The sequence below is a fragment of the Anser anser genome (assembly GCF_964211835.1).
Source record: "Anser anser genome assembly, chromosome: 13".
Taxonomy (NCBI): Eukaryota; Metazoa; Chordata; class Aves; order Anseriformes; family Anatidae; genus Anser; species Anser anser.
This window is the reverse complement of record NC_139734.1, coordinates 23605877-23625222: the sequence shown is the minus strand read 5'-3', so window position 1 is coordinate 23625222 and position 19346 is coordinate 23605877. Positions and strand designations below refer to the sequence as shown.

Here is a 19346-nt window from a genome sequence, read left to right as displayed (position 1 = left end):
TTCTTTGTCTTAAGAAGTCAAGTGCAATACCTGGTGCAAAAGAAATGCTCCCTTTCCTTCCCTCCAGAAGTCAGGCCTGTACTTGATATTTGTCTTGTGCTCAGCACTACCTAGGTCAAAAAGTTGGTTGACTCCGTGCACAAATCATGTATCTTAAGAAACAGATTAAAAAAAGCCACTTCCTGTATTTATAATTCCAACTATGTCCATCCTACCCCTTTGAATTCATATTTAGGAGTGTCACAAAATGAATGAAGTCTGAGGTATGATGCTTAAATTCTACGCTGACTTTGTGTCTCTTAGTTCACACTTGATTTGTGGTGTATTCCTTCTTCTTAAGCAATTTCAAATCCTCTTTTTATGCGATGTGCTACACGCAGCTTGCTTTTATGTATACTCTAATACTGGGATCAGTGATTATTTGAAGTACTTACTGAAATAAATTTGAAATATCTCAGACATTGAGATGAGACAGTTTATAGTGATATTACAGTTTTTCAGTTTAACAAAACTAGACAATATGCTAAGAATGATGTGAAGAGGGATAAACTTCTAACACAGGTTTTCTTTTCTACTGCGTTGTTTCTGTCCTGTGTTTTGAATTAAATCCTGTAATCTTCACCGAAGCAAAATAACATCTTTGGGGCCTTGGGATTCATTGCATATCTGTGCTGCAAAGAATACCTTGTTTTATTTAGTGTTCCAAATCTGCCATGACCTGTTAAAGAGGTTTTAGTCTGGATTTTCAGAAGTGGCCATTGGTTCTCAAAATTCTAGCTAATCAAAATGGTTTTACTCATTTCCCTGTTGTCTGTTAACTGGGTAATGTTTTCCTTTTACTGGCATTGCCTCTAGGTTAATTTCTGAATCTTTTATGAAAGCTTAGCTATGGAAAAGAGCCACAGATGTTCATTCATATACTTTAAAATTTTCAGAAAAACTTGCTAGGCAGATACGTAATCAAAGGCAGAAAAATGAATTTCTGAGCATCTTCTATGAGATTGTATTTCTGATGCAGAGGAGGAGCATTGTGCTGTTCTGTTTAGTGTCTTGCTTGCTATGGAGTGGTTGAGCAGAATTGTAACTCGTTACCATTTCCTCAAAGCTGGACAAGGAAATTTTCATCAAGGTCAGCTAAAAAAGATCTGAATCTTTGAACCCGCTGAAACTCAGTAATAGGTGTGGAAAATTCTTTGTTTTTAGGCTTGGTCACTAGAATAGTGGCATTTCATCTAATTTTGGACAAAATAAAAAGACCAATAAGGACTCAGGGTTGTGCTCATTATCTTTCACAGATTCGGAAGTAAATAGTGGCTCTCGGATGTTCATCTGAGTGTCTGGCCAGTGCTGAATGAAATTGTCACTCCAATGCCTTGCTCAAAACACCAGTCTCTTGCATTCAGCCATGGTGAAATGGATGGTCCTGTCTGCACACCTGAACCTCTAAAGACAGTCTCAATAAAAATGTGTAAAACACAGTTTTTTAAAAAGAATAAAAAAGCAGAATCCTGCTAGATACATTCAGAGTGCTTATTCATGTGATCTTGTTGACGTTACCTAGAGCTACACTTCAAACTGTACTATAAATTAACAAAGACTCCATTTTTGCAAAAGCATCGCATTTTGTAGTCACTTTAATTTCAAAATGGCCAACATAATTTTGTAGTTTTTGTACAAAATCTATTTTGTCCTGTTTTTCTACAGTCTTGCAACACTTGGCACAGTGGATGAAAATTAACTATGTTAAGCCTACCATGTTTGTTTCAGGCTGAAAATAATTCACTACTAATATTCAAAAAATGAATGGGTGAAAATGATTAATTCCTGCTGAATTACAGCATATACATTACGGTATGCATGCATGTGTAAACTGTCATATATCCTTATCATCTCTGTTTAAAATAAGGATGAGTACGGAAATCTAGTAAGGTCAAGGTGTATAAACACACAAACAAAACACTACAGATCATCCCACCTTTTTCATTTTAGCAGGGACAAAATAATTCCACATAATATAGAATCACAGAATATCCCGAGTTGGAAGGGACTCACAAGATTAGAGTCCCAACTCCTGGCTCCACACAGGACCACCCAAAAATCAGACCCTATGTCTGTGAGCATTGTCCAAACTCGGTGTTGTGACCATGTCCCTTGGGAGACCGTTCCAGTGCCTGACTACCTCTGGGTGCAGAACCTTTCCCTAGCCCCCAGCCTGACCCTCCCCTGTCCCAGCTCCATGCTGTTCCCTCGGGTCCTGTCGCTGTCCCCAGAGAGCAGAGCTCAGAGCCTGCCCCTGGCTCCCCCCATGAGAGAGCTTCAGGCCACCAGGAGGCCTCCCCTCAGCCTGCTCTGCTCTGGGCTGAACAAACCCAGGGACCTCAGCCGCCCCTCATACATCTTCCCTCTAGACGCTTCCTTCACCGTCTTTGTAGCGCTCTTTTGGATGCTCTCTGATAGTTTTATGCCCTTATGTTGTGGCACCCAAAAGTGCACACAGTACACACAGTGCAACTCTTTACATTTTTTAAATGCATTCTGAAATACCAAAACTTTAATTTTAGAATATTCTAAGATCTTGTTCAGTTGTGAATCTTTCCCAGCAGATGAGTAAAAGTATATACCCAGAATGAGAAAAAGCTCTTATTTTTATTTGTGGCTTAAAGCTGACAGTGAAGTCTGTATCAGTAGATACAATAATCTACTACCTCCAAAAATATTAAAAGCAACAAAAAGTAATGAGTAATATTTTTACACTGCTGAAATAAGATTACAAGGAGGTTGTTTCTTCACTGTTGCGAAAACACCAATGTTGAGTTTTGTCACTATTTCATGAGCATTGTAGAAATGCATTTTTCAAAATACAGAGCTAATTCCAAGTTCAGATGTCCTCTGACAATCACTACTGTATAAGTATTGTTCTGTCATACTCTTGAAGACTGTTGTTTAATGCATTTCATAGAATCCTAGAATGGCTCGGGTTGGAAGGGCCATTAAACATCATCTAGCTCCAACCGCCCTGCCATGGGCAGGGCTGCCACCCACTAGATGAGGCTGCCCAGGACCTCATCTAACCTGTCCTTGGACACCTCCAGGAATGGGGCATTCACAGCCTCTCTGGGCAACCTGTGCCAGTGTTTTGGTTCCAGTGTTTATATTTGTTTTGTTTGTTTTGTGTTTCAGACCCAGATTGTAGTGTCTTCAGAACGGCAATTAGTCAAGTGTTAAAGAAAATGACCAAAGTGTGCTCTGGCAGCGTTTCTTTCTACTAACCGCTAGTCCGTGCTGTAGCATGCTGCAGCATTGAAGAGCGTGTTGGATTTAGTGTCTCTGAACACTGAATCGTAATTAAACACTTCTCTTTCTTTTTACCTCTACTCGTATTGTTTCCATGGTTTTAGTCTCTTACTTTACCGGAGTTGGTATGTGTGTAACCAGGAAGTTTTTGTGTTAGCAGGCTTATGCGACATCTATACTGTAATCACAAGGTGTAGTTGCAGTAAATGGATAGTATGCCTGCCCTTACCTGTCGTTTAGTTGTGAAGACTGTAGGAGGGTTTTCAGTCATTCACTGTAGAATAAATAACCTGCGATCGTGCTAGGTTTATACTGTCTTTTGAAGTCCATGTTGTTATGTTCAGTTTGGATTTATGTCTTTGTGTAGTTCAGTCACTTTCTGATAATCTGGAAATAATCACAGTAATTGAAGACTTGGCCGTTGTTTAGAACGGCTGACTTCCAGAAGGATGCCTTTTCCCTGTAGGCCTGTGTTACAGTGACGAATCTGCACAGAGTAGCACGCTAACAATAGCAGAATGAGATGAAGAATGAAGTGAGAAACTAAGACATTAGAATTCATCATGAAGCAATGGAGGGAATAGCTTCATTTTTAATGATTTATATTTTTTTCTTGTGAAGATGTTTATTTGACAGTTTAAGAAATATAAAAGGAGAAATTTGCAATATTTATTCCTCGCTGTGCATATAGAACTTCCCTAGATGTTACTATTTTACATGGTTACTATTTGGTTACTTCTTTTTTTCTTCACAAAGTACTATAAAAAATAATTTATTAACGGCATATATTTCAAAATATACAAGAAAAAAACACACATTGCTCTCCCTTCTTAAAATAAACATTACAGAATCATTGTAATCTGTACTTTTTTTCCCATGTGAGAGAATTTGAGAAAATACTCAGGTTGTGTTTTTGTAACCCTGCTTTTTAGTATCTGCAATGACAGAAAGTAGGCAAACCTGCTTTAAAGTTGATTAAATGAGTTAATGAAATAGATTTTTTTTTCATTTAAAAGTTGTTCCTCATAGTAGATGTGTGCATCATGTAATTGTCCCTTTGTTTTTGAAGGTTGTGGTTCAGAGCACAGAGGTGATAGAAAGATACAGTTTCCTAAGGGATGGAAAAAAAAAATCAGTTCATTATTTCACCCCGTATTCTCTGTTTCTTTTGGTTCTGCTGAAATCAGCAGGCTTTGAGTAGAGCTACTTCTAGCACAAGATCTTTCATAGTCATTGTCATTTGAATAGTAATTGTTAAGTAATTCTCAAATGTTTTTCATAAACATTTCAGTACTTCATTACCTAGCAGACGTTTTCCTTATGTTTTATTACCATCAAAATTAAATGGATACTTACATTTTGGTGCTTTGTGAACAAAATATGGAGATGCTTTTGCCTGACCGGTCCTCTGAATCACATTACCACTTCTACTAGTTGGTCGTGACTGTGCTGAAAGAAGTGTTTAGGTAAGAAAACTTGGTTGCTTAGCAATGACCATCAAGAGACTCAGATTTTTAAAGCTGCAGTATATACTTTTCTAATATATAGTTAAAATCTGTTCTGATGAGAAATTTGTAGTATCTTTTGTTTCTCTCCTTAAATGTTTGTTCTTATTTTGCTGTCTTGGAGAGAATGTAACTTGTACTAAATAACCACTCAAATTTCAGTTTGTTTAATGTTCTTGTTTATGATCCATATGAGCTTTTATTCTATCTTTGAGAAAATTTTGAGGCACACAGGCTTTTCTCAATTTAGTAATTATCAGCAAAATCAAGTGCTGTTGAAATTATTTGGGTAATATTTGTTCTGTCTTAACTTGTAAGTAGAATATTTATTTTTAATTTTACCTCGTGTGATAACTCCTTAATACATCTGTGCTAACTTTGCAGTTTACTCTAACTGTGGTAAGTTTACAGTATAAGCCATAACAAAACAAAAAAGTAGAAAATTAACTGCAAGGTGAGCTTCACAGGCAGAAGACTGTTTTTTTCCAGTAACTTTTTTTCTATGCGGGTAAGGACAAAGTGAGCGTAAAGGCAGTAAGATAGCAGAGAACTCTCAGCAAAGCACCTATTGCTACCAGAAACAGAGCACAGCTTAAATATGCTTGGCCAAAGACTTTGCCTGAAAGCTGCCATTTTATTCTACTTGATGCATGAATTGTTTACGCTAGATTAATTGTAATTGACAATTCGCTCTTCTACTGTTCACAGTCTGATACTGTCCTGATAGAGATGTATCGTGTTTGCAGGCTTTATGTACAGCACTGAGATGATACCACTTTATCTCTTCACTTTCTTCCTCCTCCTCCCATCCTTCTTAGTTTTGTAGAGGGTCCCACAGAGTCTCACCACAGTTTGCTTTCAGTTTTTATTCTGTACCCTGTTACTGGGGAGTTAATTCAAATGGTTTGAACTGTTTCTTTGATTTATAGATTTCTCTTCTATAGATCTCTCCTTTTTCTCAAACTTGTGGCTTGAGGAGAATTTGATAATCTTCATAAATGTTCAGCCGCTAACTTAAATTGAAATTGGCTGAAATAGTGCTTTCATTTCTCCTAGATATGTGGGCTTGAAATCTAGGAGTCCTCTTAGACTTCTTAGTCTATCTTAGACCCACGCAGCCAGACCACTTCTAAGATTTCCCAGTGTTACGGTCAGGGAGATGGCTGAGATTGAGTCCTCCATTTCTGTTAATCCACCGAATTGTTTATCCAGGCTCTGAATTCATATTGACATTTTGCCCTAAGCTGCTTGTTTTAATGTGCGTGTGTGTATCTGCAAACAAGTGTGTTAGAAACATGCTTTCTTTTCACTTGCCCCTTTAGAACCTTCCTTTAGACTCCTTTGGTGTCCGTGCAAAGTCACAGAATCACAGAATATGGAATATTCTGTGAAGGAATGAAGAATGGAAGGGACCCACAAGGATCATCGATTCCAACTCCTGGCACCACACAGGTCTGCCCAAAAATTGAGACCATGTGACTAAGCGCACAGTCCAAACACTTCTTAAACTCCGACAGGCTTGGTGTCGTGACTATGTCCTTGGGGAGCCTGTTCCAGCACGCGACAACCCTCTCACTGGAGAACCTCTTCCTGATATCCAGTCTGAACCTCCGCTGTTGCAGCTTGACACCATTCCCTCGGGTCCTATCACTGGTGACTAAAGAGAACAGATCGGCACCTGCCCCTCCACTCCCCCTCGTGAGGAAGTTGTGGATGGCGATGAGGTCTCCCCTCAGCCTACTCTTTTTCAGGCTGAACAGGCCCAGTGACCTCAGCCACTCCTCGTACGTCTTCCCCTCTAGGCCCTTCACCATCTTTGTAGCCCTTCTCTGGACACTCTCCAACAGTTTCATTTCCTTTTTGTACTGTGGTGCCCAGAAGTGCACACAGTACTACTTCTAAAGCTGCCTGGAAAAACAGCGACCCACAACAATACCAAAATGGTCCTTGTAGTTTTTCTTCTGTTCAAATTATCGCTTGTTTAATTCATTCGTAATTTGTCATCATAATTCTAGATTATATTTTATCTGAGCAGGGACTACATGGTTAGAATAGAATAGGAACTGATTGAGGTCCCCAGATACATCTGTACTATCCCCGATAGAAAAAATGAATCAGAAATAAAATAATATTGTCAGTATTCCACTATAAGATTACGTGTTTGAATTACTGAAAAGTGCAGTGTAGGAAAAAAAAGAAATTATGTATATTATTACAGCATTCAGTTTTTAGTCTAAATGCCAGTAAGTTGGTTGCATACATACATTGCTGCTGACTGGAAGCTCTCTCAGAGATGTAAAAACAACTACATTCAGTGCCACATGTATCAAAAATTGCTGAACTTGGTCATTTAAAGCAAGAAGCAGGAAGATTAATAGCCAGGAGTTGTTTTTTTTATGGATGTGGAAAATGTGAACTAGCAAATGATCTTTTATATGTATTTAAATACATATATTTTAAAAATACTTTATTTTAGACTGTATACAGATTATGTATATTACATACAGACATACAGTAGACATACATTTTAAACCTCAGATATTGTCCTTACTCAATTTCTTTTATTCTAGAAAAATTAACTGGTGGCTTGGATGATGCAAACAATTATCATGTGAGACCCGATGCCATTATTAAAAAAGAAGCTGAATGTATATTGGCTTAGCCATTGCTTTTACAAAAAATGGAAGTTGGAAGGTTTAAGAGCACCACAACAGATGTGTGCTTTGTACCGTTACTATTAACAAAGACAGGTTCATAATTCAGTAACAAAGGTATATTAAAATGTTACATTCTTTGAATTGTTTATTTATTTTATATATTTTTTGGTACTGTATTAAGTCATTTTTAAAAAGAATTTTAAGGCACAATTATTATTTTTGGATGCAACATTTAATTTTAGTGAAATGTATAATATTCAAATAATATTTGACTTAATATTTAAACATTCCAATGTAAATGGTATTGTGTATATTAGGAGTTGGGTTTAGTAGTAGATCTACCTTTTGCTATTTGAACTTTTCTAATCTTTTGTTTATTTTGCTAGAGTATCATGTGATTATCATCTCAGTCACAATTCATTCAGCTCTATGGAAAACATTCTAAAAAATACTTCATAATACTTAGAAATCTTAAGTAGCAAAAAATGTAGGTATCTATATACACGTAATAATAAATTATTCTTGCTTTTTTTTTTTTTTAATAAACTTACCATTTGTGATAAAAAGCTTGTCTACACAACCACAAGGAGCATAAGGTCACAGTGGCAGGCAGGGGAATCCCAGTAACACATGCAGAGAAATGGAGCCCCAGCCCTGCTGTCTCCTGGCTGTCACAGGAGAGCTGTCGGCCCCATGCTCCAGAGGTTCTCTGGAGCATCTCACAGACTGGGGGCTTACTGTCTTTGGGGTATTGGACACACTACAGGGTGCAAGGAAAGAACATTTTGTGATTGCACAAGACTTGGGCAGTCTATGGGAGAAACCAAAGGTGTTTCATGGGTGGCGTGGAGAAGGGGGGAAACGGAGATTTCAAGACAATTTGGGAAGGAGTAACCATGGGAGAATAGAAAGGGGTTAAAAGGGACAGGTTGCCTGTAAAGGGTTTGTTGATCAGTATGCTTGTCTGTCTGTGTCCTGGAACTGGTCGGCACACTCTGTCCTGTCTTCTCGTTAAACTACATTTCTAACTGGTGTGGGGAGGGGTGAGAGGGCAGGGCGTCTCTGTAGGGACCTGTGTGTCCATTGTGTCCATGGTGCAATCAAGTGGAGTATATGCCTGTTGATGGATGATCGCTAGCAAATATCAGGCCACCCTAGTTAACAAGTAGGTTAAGTGGCTTGAGAGCAAGTTGTATGCATGTATCTTTGGGGTGAGACAACAGGAAGAATTGGCAGCCAAAAGGACCAAGAGGTCCAGGCCAGCTGTTGGAGAGAATGTAAGGCCTGGGTGCTGACCTTTCGGTGCGTGTGACTATGTTTACAAGACCCGGCTGCTGGAACATCCATAGTGCTAGGGGTAGGGAGAAGGAAAAATGGTATACGCATCTATGAGCGAGTATCGCCATCCTTGGAGCAAGTTCTTGGGCAACTTCATCTAGCAGAAGAATTGGGATAAGATAACATCCAGAGGTCTCTTCCAACCTCAACCATTTTTTTGTGTGATTTTGTGGGTCTGTACCAGAAATGAGTGGGACTGCAGCCTAATTTAGGATGTTGGCGATTCAGGGCCAACTCTTGGATAAACCCAGCTACTGAAGGGATCCGCACTGTATGTTTGTATGCATTTCCCTTTAATGAACCTTAATTGGCATCAGACGGGGAGGGCAACAAGATGTGAAGCCCTTGGTGCTGTTTGTGAGAGTGCTGCGTGTTCCTGCCTGTGCAGATCTGCGCCCTGCTCTCTTCGCCTACTGGGATTACATGATCAGCCTTGCTATTGGTTGTAGCTGGGGCTGTGGAGCTGCTCAGTGTTTTCTGAACAGAAACCATGGTTACTTGGTACAGTATATAGTGTGTATTTGACAAGTGATATTTAGGAGCCTGTAAGCAGCATGAGAAGCAAGAAACAACATTAGCAACTATAAAAGTGCCTTAAAATTATTAAGTTAGGCTTCAATGGCAATAAATGCAAACATGGTGAAACAAGGATCTCAGTTGAAGAGGTAGTGAGGGGGAGGCAAGACAAGCTAATTATGAAAATATCCAAAACAAATTGTAAGAGCAGTAAAAAAAAAGTGGAGGACTTAGACTTGACTTAATGTCAAGATAAAATGTTAATCTTCTGTTTGCTTAACAGCATTTCACCTTTCCTGTGAGAAGGTATAAACAGCGGTGGCCACAACTCTTCTCTGGGTTCTTGGACTTGAGGTAGTGGGATTGAAAATGTTACCACTTTATTTATTTATTAGGACACAAGGCAACAGCTTCAATTTGCACTACAGGAGGATTAGTTTAGATGTCAGGTAGAATTTCTGCACGGGAAGGGTGGCTGGGCATTGGAACAGCCTGCCCAGGGAAGTGGTGGAGTTGCCATCCCTGGAGGTATTTAAGAGACACGTGGATGTGGCGGCTAGCTACAAGGCTTAGCGGTGGACTTGTAGTGTTAGGTGATGGGTGGACCTGATGCTCTTAGGAGTACTTTCCAACCTCAGTGATCCTATGATTCTATTTCCTCTCAGCATCAAGCTTCTTTTAAAGCAGTTTTTTAAGTTCCTACTTACTGTTTTCAATCAGAAATTTCTTTAGTTTGGCTGTTGCAAAGGAAGCAGTTGTACAGTGGACATAAGTGGTGAATTCAAGACACCCTGCGCTTAAGTGTTTTGAAGGTACTGAGAAAAGAGAAAATCATTTCCCTGATGGGCCAACATAATAGATGACTCCTGTATTTAAAGGAGAAGCATGTGGTCCAGTAAGAAGGGATAATATACTAAATGCTTGCCATGCTGTAGGTGGAGAGGTAATGATGGTGAATAGAGGTACTTAACTGGATGTCAGAACTAAACTGGGACCAAATATGGTTTCAGACATATGGTGGTACAGTGCTGAGACCTCAGTTTTCCAAGAATAGGGCATCCGAGGCTTTTCAGAATAGTGGTACTGATTAAACCTCGATCATTGACATTGACAATGACAGTGACTGATGTGCTTGTTGGATCAAAATACTAATTTACTGCAAAGCCAACATCATCTGCAGAGATACTGTCTGTACTGAAGTGATCCTGGGCTCCAGAATAAGATGACAGATTTATTTAAAAAACAAAAACAACAACCAACCAAACAAAAAACTTCTGCAACTTGAGGACAAGTAATCGTCACTTTGTGTGCCTTGTCTCAGCTTGAGAATGGGCTTGTTTGGGGAGGGTGGTCTGGATCATAGTTAGTGAAAACACAGTAAATCTATACCAATAACCGTGGGCTATAGAGAGTTCCAGGGGCCATGACAGGGTGTACGTTAGACTGTTCAGGACTGCGAAGAAATGAGGGAGACACCATGGTGCCTTCTGTGTAGCTGAGTGATGGTATTACACGCCTGACTTCTAATCTGGATGGTGTGAGGAAGAAGGCTGTGCTAAAGTAGTGGTAGTTAATGCTGATGCTGCTTTCTCTTTGTTCAGTTCCTCTTGCTGCTACGTTTGCTGGCTTGGGAGCAACACAATGCTTCTTCCTTCCCAGGTGCCCTCTCCCGGTGGTCAGTGGGAAAGTGTGAGGGCTTGGTCCTGTGCAGTAACTCGTTTATTTATTTATTTTTAGTTTTGGTACCCCTGACCTGACGATGAGGTGCCTCATTGTGTGAGAATCTTGATGTAATGTATTTGGGAACAAATTCTACCACGTGCAAGTCTGTGGATGCAGGGAAACAGTTAAGTTGCACAGACAAAGTGACTGGATAAGGGTAGAGAGACTGCTGTACCAGCTGACTGGTTTCGTAGGAGCTCTCTGTACAAAAGTGCATAGGTTCGTAAACATGGGCTCTGGAGACGGCTTCCCTCATTTTCTGGTAACATGGCAGTTGATGCTAGAACAGGTTATCTAAACTATTTGACAAAAATTGCATGTTGAGAAAACAGCTTTGCCTGCTGGTTGTTTAAAGAAAACGAGAAAACCTTTTTGCTTTTCCTGAGGCTACGATGCCTACATACTTTTTTTTTTCCTGCGTGTTTATATTTTAAATTATTTTTGAATTCAGGATTACTTAGGTCTAACTATGATCTAACTGTTGACTTCTTGTTAAAATAGGAGCTTACTTTTAGGGAAGTAAAAATAAAATTTTTGATAAGGTGCTTATATGGTGTTAAATAACAGAAAATTAAAGATATGTATATCTAAGTGGGACAATGCAACAAAATGGTGATATGTGCAGATAAGAGATACTGTTTTCCAGCTAAGAAAGAGGAAAAAAAAAAGCAAATCATTTACAGTTGCCTTAAAAAAAAAAAGTTGAAAAATCTAAATGCGGAATAAATAGTGATAAGCGATAGTGACAGTCCTAAGCAGATTATTTTTTGACTGTAAAAAAATCACTCTCTCTTTTTAAGTGGATTCAGTTGATTTCACTTCCAGTTGGGTGGGAACATTTCGCTTGCAGCTTAAAGAGTTATCTAACCAATTGTAAGAAAACGTAAATTTGGTCCTGTAAAAATTAGTTTAAGTGGATTATTGTATGTGTATGTGCATCACAAAAAGGGCATGAATGAGTGAGAGTCATTACATTTGTCACTGTTTGGAGTAATTTTGAGACTGATAATGGTCATCAGTCAAGCTAGCCACCTTTGCCACCTATTTTCGTTGGTTACCTAAGAACCACCCAGTTATAGCTGAAAGTCTTACTGTTCATGTTCATCCAAGGAAATCTTCGTTCTGACTGATCTCTGCATGATATGAGAACTAGGACTATATTTTTAGAAGATGCTATTTTTTTTTCTTCTTAACCTTTATTTTCATTTCACGGTTGATGGTTGGAGTAATTCCCTCTTAACCACTTTACAAGGTCACAAGTGAATTGAATAGAATATGAAAGACTTTTTCCTCAAAGCAAACAAAGCACACAATCATAAAATTTTAATCTAAGATACTTGCCTATAATTGCTCATTAGTAAACACAGATTTTCTTTAATACCTCCTACCTTTCATGTCTAAAATCACAACTAGAATGTCTGTAGGTAGATAAGTGTTTTGAGACTTTAGGTGGTGTCACTGGAAATGTTGGTTGAAGCTCATTGTATTCTGGGTAAGTATCTCTCATCTCTACCAGCGCGTAAATTTACCACAACTAAGTGAAATGTATAACTGAAGGGCGTAAATTAGAGTGCAGTCTTGTAGATTTTTACTGTTTGGCCTGTTTACGGTAATTAAAAATTACCGCGTAAACATTCCATAGACAAATACTCTTTGTTTCACCTTGAAACAATTTAAAGCCAATAAGGATCTGTCTTGGAAATGCTTTGACATTTTAGTGGGTTTAATCATCAATTGTATCACTCTTCTAAAATTGTTTTTCTCTGAAATTTTCTCATAAGCAACAGAAAAACACCATTTAGTGTAGAGAAATAGCCAAAGAGGAAAGCCTTTTGAGACAAGTGGTATATTAGGGGGCTATGACTTTCAGCATCTTATTACCTAAAAGTGAAAGGATATGAAACTAAGAATGAATAATCTTTGACTTACGTGCACACTGCTGGTTCTTTCATTTTCTTTGTGTCTTATAATGCTTTGTAAACTGTCCTCGTTTTTCAGCAAAAAGTAGAAACCATTTTTTCATTTAAAAATACCTTGTGTGCAAGTTTTTTTTTTTATATAGATATATATCTATCTCAGCAAATTAAAATATTAACGCATGTCAGTATTTCCGTTATTAGTCTCTTGATTTAAATGTCTAATGATTTTTGCTCTGTGGAACAATTTAAGATTCTGTTTTTAGGAAGAAAATCAAATAAATAATAAAATGAATAGTGTCAGAGGTTTTATTTTAGCCATGCTAGATGCACCTTTTCCCTTCCAATGGAGACTCCAGTAGTTGTTTTCATACCCTAGGTTTAGCAATGCTGTACAGCACAGTAACTCATTTGACGTACATTAGCAGAGTATTTTTCCTGTTGCTTTCTGTTTTGGTAGACTTTAGTAACTAAGTAAGAGCCACTTTGGTCTCTTGGAAAGATAGGAATGAGATTTTAAAAAAGCTTTTGAATACAAGTGTATTTGGTAACGTCTTGTATGTAAATGATTCACATGCTTGTTTGAGTACTTTTTGGAGGAAAGCTTCGTTGTCTTTTAACGCTTGCCTGAATCCTGAAGGAGTGGAAGAGATGTGAGAGGAAATGAAAAAAGTGCATGACAGAGATGTAAATTTATTCTTAGTCACATCAGTGAGGGGCATTATTAGAGGAGGACATCTTTGGCTAATCTATGTTCCAGTGCCAAAGTCATGCTTATTTTGTGTCACAACCATTATCATAGCAATCCTGGGAAAGAGCTTTTAATGTGTCCACAGCTTACATTTACAGAATTCTTCAGAACACAAATGTAACAGGCAGGAGTATATTTGAAAACTGAGGTCAGTACTATGGCTTCATTTGTGATTGGTGTTTAAATGCAGGATCGTGTTCCTCATGCTTCTTCAGACTACATAGTTGCTGACAGAAGTCTCTACTGTAGATGTAGCTTTAAAACAGTTATGCTCTTTTGAGACTTGGGTACCTTTTCATTTTCTCTTTCACTCTTTCATATTTTTGTCTCTAGCTACCTAAGGAGATTACTTTAACAGAAGCAAAATTTTTTAAAATGAGGAACTGGATTTAAAATAAATGGCTTCATCATGACCATTAAATCATTATTTTTCATTACTCATACTGAATTCTGTTTTCTCAGTCTGCTGTTTTACAAAGGGAAGTGGGGCTTGCAACTGTCTGAAAGAAGGCGTCTTGTTAATTACTTTCGTCAGCTTGTCAATTTTGCTGGTCGAAGCTGAAATCCCTTTTATGCCTTTAGTGCTAATTTACAAATTCCTTTTATTACTCCATGTTTCTCCATTAGTTTTCTCCAGTTACCTGTATTTATCTATAGGTCTGAGATGACCATTTTCTCTAAAACATGTTCTGCTATTCTTTTTAAAAAATATTTGTCAAAGTCTCCATGACGTCAGTTCAGCCCTTCATAAGTCACTTTGATCTTCTGCTTTGGCAGACCTCTCAACAGGATTCCTTGAACATTTTCTCTTCTGGTATAAGACAAGAATTATAAGCGTGTATCCTGACTTTCTGACAAAATGTAGTATCCATCCTTGATTTTGGAATTTTCAGTGTAGTAGGTACAGTAAACAAAAAACGCAAGATGATTGTTGCGTAGAACCTTTTTGCATGTTTGTATTTACCTTTGCATGTCTAGCAGCCAGTTTACACTAAACTTAAGAAAGTTTGGCTTGTCACCTCTGATTGTAAAACCTTACGGAAAGAGACTGAAGTGGCTTGTGGTAGAACTTACACGTACTGGAACTCCACACAGTGGGTGCTGAAGTGTACAGACTGTTTCTGCAGTAGAAGGCTGTAAAGACAGCTTTGTAGTGAAAGTCATGGGTCACCCTTTTCATTCTTTTTCTCTGTAAGTATTAATAAGATACTCCAGTAATTACAGCTGTAATTAATACTGCGGAAAGTAAATTTTTCATGTGTAAAGAGACAACAGAATTATATGCTTTATTATGATCAATGTTTATGTGGAAATCTGAATGTCTAGGGACCTCTATTGACTTGTAAACGAAGTTATCATAGTAAACTATTTTGCAGAATTCGACAAAAGCTAATTTTTATCTTTTTATTTTTTAAAGGAACTTCATGTTGGCGTTGTTTATGCCAGAACATAGTAAGCAAGACATAGCTCCAGACTTGTGTAAACTTTTATCTAGCCAACACGGACGCAATCGAGTATGAATTCCAGGTTGCTCTGGAAATGAAAGAGAAGTTCTGAGCTCTCTGGCTGGAAGCTGAACGTGATGACGGCCTGGTCTATGGTAGGGAAGCTGAAAATGGAGAAGAGGCACTCCAGAGAAGACAGAAACGTGGAACAAGATGCTGGGGAATGCAGTGCTGAATCCGAGGAATGGACGAGCTCAGAAAGTGAACCTGAGCAACCATACTTCAGAAGAAGCTGCAGCAATATTCAGTGGAGAGAAAAGGAGGTTTCCACTAAACCACATCGGCCACTCTGTCGCTCCCCTTGTTTGGATCGCCCAAGTTTTTCACAGAGCAGTATCACACAAGACCTGAAGCTAGATGAATGCAAAACAAGTTTGGACAAGGAATACCAAGCTAAAATGGATTTTGCTTTAAAACTTGGGTATGCAGGAGATCAAATCCAGGCTGTACTGAATAAATTGGGAGCAGATGCGCTCATCAATGATGTTCTGGCCGAACTTGTGAGACTTGGCAACAAAAATGAATCAGAGGGACAGAACAGTGCCAGCAGTACCACTAGCACTCTGGTGCCAAGAGGCCCTTGTCCAAAGGAAATAGCAAGCCCTGAATTGTCACTTGAAGATGAAGTTGTAGATAACAGTGATAACTTGAGGCCAATCGTCATTGATGGAAGCAATGTGGCTATGAGGTGGGTCTACCTGTCACAACGTTTGAAAAGAATAAATCACAAAAATATTTTTGAGCGGAATTGTTATTGATTGTAAAGTCATTTTAAGTTGTATTGTATATTTACACTGATAGCGAATCTTCCTTATGGAGTCTTTACTCCAGGCTTTTAAATATGATGTCACTCCTTTATATGCAATCCCTGTTCCCCCTACCCCCTCTTTAAACCAACTTCTCCCCTCAAATCTGTTGTTCTAGCAATTTAACTGTGCTGTGCTTTTGAGTTGATGGGTTTAATTCCTTTTTAAGTCCTTGAACGATGTTGAAAATTATTCCTCTTTATTACCCAGAGGTAACCGAATAGGAGAGGAAAACCCTGTTCTTTCAAAAATGACATGCAGTATATGCTGATGATATGCAGTGGACTTCAGGGAAGTTGAACTATTGCTGATCAAGCTTGCTCGGAATTCAGAGCAATTTAGCAGTGTCAGTACAGGGCTGTGCATGAGCTGAACATGCTGACTCACACAGCTATGGTGCTTGTAAATTCAGACACGTGTGCACACATGCACATGGCTGTTTGGGTAAACACTAGCTCAGGAGAGTTCTGTCCCATGCCACTTAGGAACATGTCTGTAGAACACAAGGTTAGCTAGACAATGCTTTTGCTTTTCATTGAGGAAAGTATGATTTTCTATAAGGGAGTTGTTTAAACTGTCTGGTGATCAGTGGTATTAAGACTTTTGAGGTTCTTTTTTATGAAGATGTCCTATAGTATCAGCTTTTTGCTCTAAAAGAATTTGTGTTAAGATTCGTTTTCTATGTATTAAGAAAATTCAAATTTTTATAGGTGTATTGAGTTTTAATGGTGTAGTAGTTTTAAACTGAAAGAGTGTAGATGAAATACAAGGAAGAAATTCTTTACTTGGAGGGTGCTGAAGCACTGGCACAGGCTGCCCAGAGAAGCTGTGGATGCCCCATCCCTGGAAGTGCTCAAGGCCAGGCTGGATGGGGCTTTGGGAAACCTGGTGTAGTGGGAGGTGTCCCTGCCCGTGATAGGGGGGTGGTACTGTATGATCTTTAAGGTCCCTTCCAGCCCAAGCTGCTCTGTGATTCTGTGTCTCTCATTACATATGCGTTTGTCTTCCTGAGCAACTGTGGCATGTATTGAGGCCCTGCTTCCTAAGAAGTGGCTGAACATCACTTGCTGATGCGAAGTAGAAAATATTTTTTTTTTCTTTGTTTTGCTTCTATGCGTCCTTTGCTTTTCTTTCATTAAACGTCTCCTATCAAACCTGCAAGGTTTTTATTTCCTCCATCTCATTTTCTCTGTCCTGCTAAGGAGGGGGAGTGAGAGAGCAGCTATGTGGTACTTAGCTGCCTATCAGTATTAAACTAGAACACCATCCAAAAGATGTCTCTGTAAAGCAACATCACCAATATTGGTTTTCTTAACTTTTTAAAATTTATTATTTATTATTATTTTTTTCCGATTTGTTTTATTTTCAGGCTCTGTACTGCTTGAATTACTTCTGAATGTTGTGTGACAGCAGCTGGAGAAAAGTGTGTGCGCATACTCTGATTGCATAGCTTAGAACTGATACTCTGTTTCTGAAACAAAATGCATATGCACCTGAAAATTTACAAGAATATTAAATTCTGTAAAATCTGAAATGTACAAAATCTAAAGAAAATTGTTTTAGTAACATTGTTGCTTTTGTACAAATTATTAATTTAAGTTGCAAGGATTTGGAAAATGCTGGTGAACCATAGGCCTTAGTTATACCATTGGTATTAGACACCTGTCTGCCTTTAGTCTATTTCAGTGTTGCTTTGTATGACATTTTGAGCTCAAGAAGAGCACACATCTTGCTACACTCTGGTAATCTGTGATTTTTTTCCAATAATAATAATGAGATTATTGAAGTAAAATTTGAATGATAATCTATAGAATAATACTAAAGACAATTTCAATAAGATGCAAATCTCTTAATTATGCAACATTGCTGTACAGGCTGAGAATACCTGAAAAAGGTAATATATTTCTTATGTTGAAAAATATTGCAGTCATTGGTGATGTAAATGGCAGCCTTGCCTTGGAGGTAAATTATATGTTTTATCTGAAAGGTGTCTAGAAAGAACCATTTCCATTTTCAGTATAGAAATTTGCTTGCCCAGTTTTGGGGATGCTACACAGAACTGACAGCTTAGAACAGGGTCGTACAGCAACTGGATGCCACTTCGTGTACAGCCAGTGCCAACTGCTTTAAGTAGTGGGAGGCATTCGTGGCATTGTATAGAGCCACAGAGCCTCCTTAATTACAGCCAACTGCTTGGACTACCCACATGCTGTGGGGCTGCTGTAGAGGAGTCGTCTCCTGTATTTTGCACTGCTAGCTAGGCCTCTGGTTATTTCTGGTGAGGGGTGTCATCACTGCACATGGCCCTTCCAGTGTTCTGGAAGCCTCCTGGACCAGGCCATGCAGCCACTTTTTAGGGGTGAGTATGCTCCTCAATACAGCATCACTGATGTGATCAAGTTAGCACCTTTTGCAATGAATGGAAAGATAGGAAGAAATTAAGTAATTTTCTTTACAAATTAATACGGAAGCCTCTGTGAAAATAATGAATGGTGCCAAACTGGGCAGCTTCTCTGCAATCATAGTGGATGAAAAACTGCAGCTGTGTTGGGGAAGAAGAAAAATATTGAAAGAATACCTTTTGAGAAGTATAGCCAGGAGCATAGCATTGGCTTACTAGTCTATCCTTTTCAAATGCAAATTTGGAAGTAGTTGATTTTGCTAACCAAACTAAAGTATAACAAAAAAGATTGTGGGGTGTTGGTTTTTTTTTTTTTTGGTAAAACTCAGTTTTTATATATTTTTTTTTTTCCTCAAGTGTTTTTTATCCATCAATTTTATGATGTAGTGACAATATCTGCACTACACTTTTTGGGCAAAGAAAACAGGCTTGATTGTAAATATGAAATCCAGACATAATGCAATCTGCATGTCTTTCTTACCTATGTAGAATAAGTAGAATCATAAAATATCCTGAGTTAGAAGGAACTCACAAGGACCATCGAATCCAAACCCTGGGTCCCCAAAAGGACCACCCAAAAATCAGACCATGTGTCTGAGAGTGTTGTCCAAGTGCTTTTTGAACTCTGTCAGGCTTGGTGCTGTGACCACTGCCCTGGGGAGCCCGTTCCAGTGCCCGACCACCCTTGCTGCAGAACCTGTTCCTAACATCCAGCCTGACCCTCCCCTGTTCCCGTCTCAGCTCCATGATGTTCCCTTGGGTCCTGTCGCTGTCCCCAGGGAGCAGAGCTCAGCGCCTTCCCCTCCGCTCCCCTCTCCCCTCGTGAGGGAGCTGCAGGCCGCCATGAGGCCTCCCCTCAGCCTGCTCTGCTCTGGGCTGAACAAACCAAAGGACCTCCTCAACTGCTCCTCATGCGTCTTGCTCTCTAGAGCCTT

The 19346-nt window shown here is 38.9% G+C and overlaps 1 protein-coding gene across 14 annotated transcripts in view; it reads left to right on the top strand.

Annotated features, from left to right (window-relative positions):
* Positions 1-19346, top strand: part of ZC3H12B (zinc finger CCCH-type containing 12B) — a 44420-nt gene that overhangs the window by 4596 nt on the left and 20478 nt on the right. For all 14 annotated transcript variants that reach the window (XR_014571952.1, XR_014571953.1, XR_014571954.1 and 11 more), the window contains exon 2: positions 15117-15892. Coding sequence is in view for 2 of the 14 variants with exons in the window: in XM_083797335.1 (XP_083653461.1) it covers positions 15282-15892 (611 nt within the window). In the remaining 12 variants the exon portion in view is untranslated. The remainder of the gene's footprint in view (positions 1-15116; positions 15893-19346) is intronic.